We start from the raw sequence: 1,909 nt of genomic DNA, 5'->3' as shown, positions 1-1,909 counted from the left end.
AGAGCTGTTCAAATCACAAAAAATATCACGACACATTGAAGTTTTTTTGCATAATAAAAGTATGAATATTAAAATTTATATCGTTTTCGAGAAAAAATGCTGAGGGGTACTTTTACTAAGCGACCACATGAGTCATGACGCATAACAATGCTTGGACAGTGCTGACGTCGACAGACGGTGGGGCCCCAAGGCGGGATTTTTGAACTGAAGGACGGTTAGAAACAGTTCATTCACTTTTTAGAGAACGGTGTAGTGACCGTGATACCCACAGGCTTCTTTTCCGAAATGCCGAAAAACCATTCTGTTGCGACGAGAAATGAAGTTATCTGTGGTTTCGTCCAAGGAAAATCACAGCACACCATAGCCACAGAAACTGGTTTACCAAGATCAACAGTGAACTCCATAATTTACCATTACCGAACCACGGGCAATGTGCATGCAAGCAAGAAGCCGGGAAGATCAAGGGGAAAGTCGGTAGGTGATATTGTGGAGGCGATCGAATATCAAATATTCAAGAAGCCATCGGCCTATATAAGAGAGATACGTTCTGAACTTTTGAGACAAAACGTATGTTGTCGAGAAAATCTGCCGTCACTGACTACGGTACGTCGTATTTTGAAAAAGGATTTGAACATGAGCAGGAAGAAACTTACTCAAGTTCCAGCAGAACAACTAACTGAAGAAAATATTGCTAGAGTACTCGACTACATCGATACAGTCTCACAGATCGACCCTCAGACAGTTCATTTCTTTGATGAGGCTGGCGTGAAACGCACGACAGCAAACAGAGAATACGGTCGAAGTGAAATTGGTACTCACGCTGTTGAAGTCCAGCGCTACGCTTCGGACGTGAACTACACCTTAAATTTGCTTCACAATGCTCGAGGTGTGAGTTACTACAATATACTCGATGGGCCATCCAATGGTTTTGAAATGCTGCAGTTCTTTGATGAAGCACTCGATCTTCTCACCGATGAAGGTGATCATGTCATTTCTGAGGGTGATACTGTTATAATGGACAACTGCGGTTTCCATCATGGCCGATTTGCCGAACAGACACTACGCGGTATGTTTGCGGAGAGACGTGTTACTTTACTATTTCAGCCTCCTTATTCCCCGGAATTCAATACATGTGAGATGTGTTTCCGACATGTGAAGAGGTATTTACAAGACAAGGACACATTAGCAGTAAGATTTACAGAATTGATACTGATCGATGCCGTTAACGCAATAACGCCCTTGATGTCAAGGAATTTCTTTCGATATTGTGGATTTCCCCTATAAAGCTAAATGTCAGTGGACACTCCACAGCATCATGTACAAACGTACAATTTTCACATTCACACTGGGTCATGCTTTGACTTACTCTTCCATGCAGAAAGAACAAACGAGAGCCCTGTTTCAAAACAGAATTGTCTTTAATCGTAAATAGTAACAGAAAATTATGATAAATTATCAACATTAAACATTGTAGATCATGATCGTAGCGTTCCCTACTGTTGTATTCGTAATAAATACCATGATGAGCCAATGCATCTTCCGTTTCATATTTCCTGACGACATTGCAGAATGAACATGAACTACGTTATCGGGGAAATAAAACTAAACATGGGAAACCCATAGCACAAACTGAACAAGTGAAAGAGAACAGTGAATTTAACTTCAATGACGCAAACTACATCTACAGACTACAGAACACAAAAGACTACTGTCTGATAACGCCAAAATAATTCATGATTGTATGAAAACAACAGAAAGTAACGTACTGCCATTCGGAAAGAAGGCACCAAACGGTCAATAAAAATATAAAGATAAACCTATTAGAACTAAAAAACGTTCGCCCGGGAAAGTTCGTCAGCCGATCAGGTAAGTAGTTCAGTGTATCGTGGTCTCGTCTACCAAACGGTAC

At 40.8% G+C, this 1,909-nt stretch overlaps 1 protein-coding gene across 1 annotated transcript; it reads left to right on the top strand.

Annotated features, from left to right (window-relative positions):
- The first annotated feature begins 285 nt into the window (after positions 1–285).
- On the top strand, positions 286–1,284 carry LOC139119585 (uncharacterized). Its single transcript, XM_070683429.1, has one exon. The coding sequence runs from the start codon at positions 286–288 to the stop codon at positions 1,282–1,284; it is 999 nt and encodes a 332-aa protein (XP_070539530.1).
- The last annotated feature ends 625 nt before the right edge of the window (positions 1,285–1,909 follow it).

This window comes from Ptychodera flava, chromosome 20 (assembly GCF_041260155.1).
Source record: "Ptychodera flava strain L36383 chromosome 20, AS_Pfla_20210202, whole genome shotgun sequence".
NCBI classification, from domain to species: domain Eukaryota; kingdom Metazoa; phylum Hemichordata; class Enteropneusta; family Ptychoderidae; genus Ptychodera; species Ptychodera flava.
Note: the sequence above shows the minus strand (reverse complement) of the source record. Positions and strands in the feature narration are given on the sequence as shown.

Excerpts from the sequence above, each read along its gene's own strand:
- LOC139119585 (XM_070683429.1), top strand. The coding sequence starts at position 286 with ATGCCGAAAAACCATTCTGTTGCGACGAGAAATGAAGTTATCTGTGGT.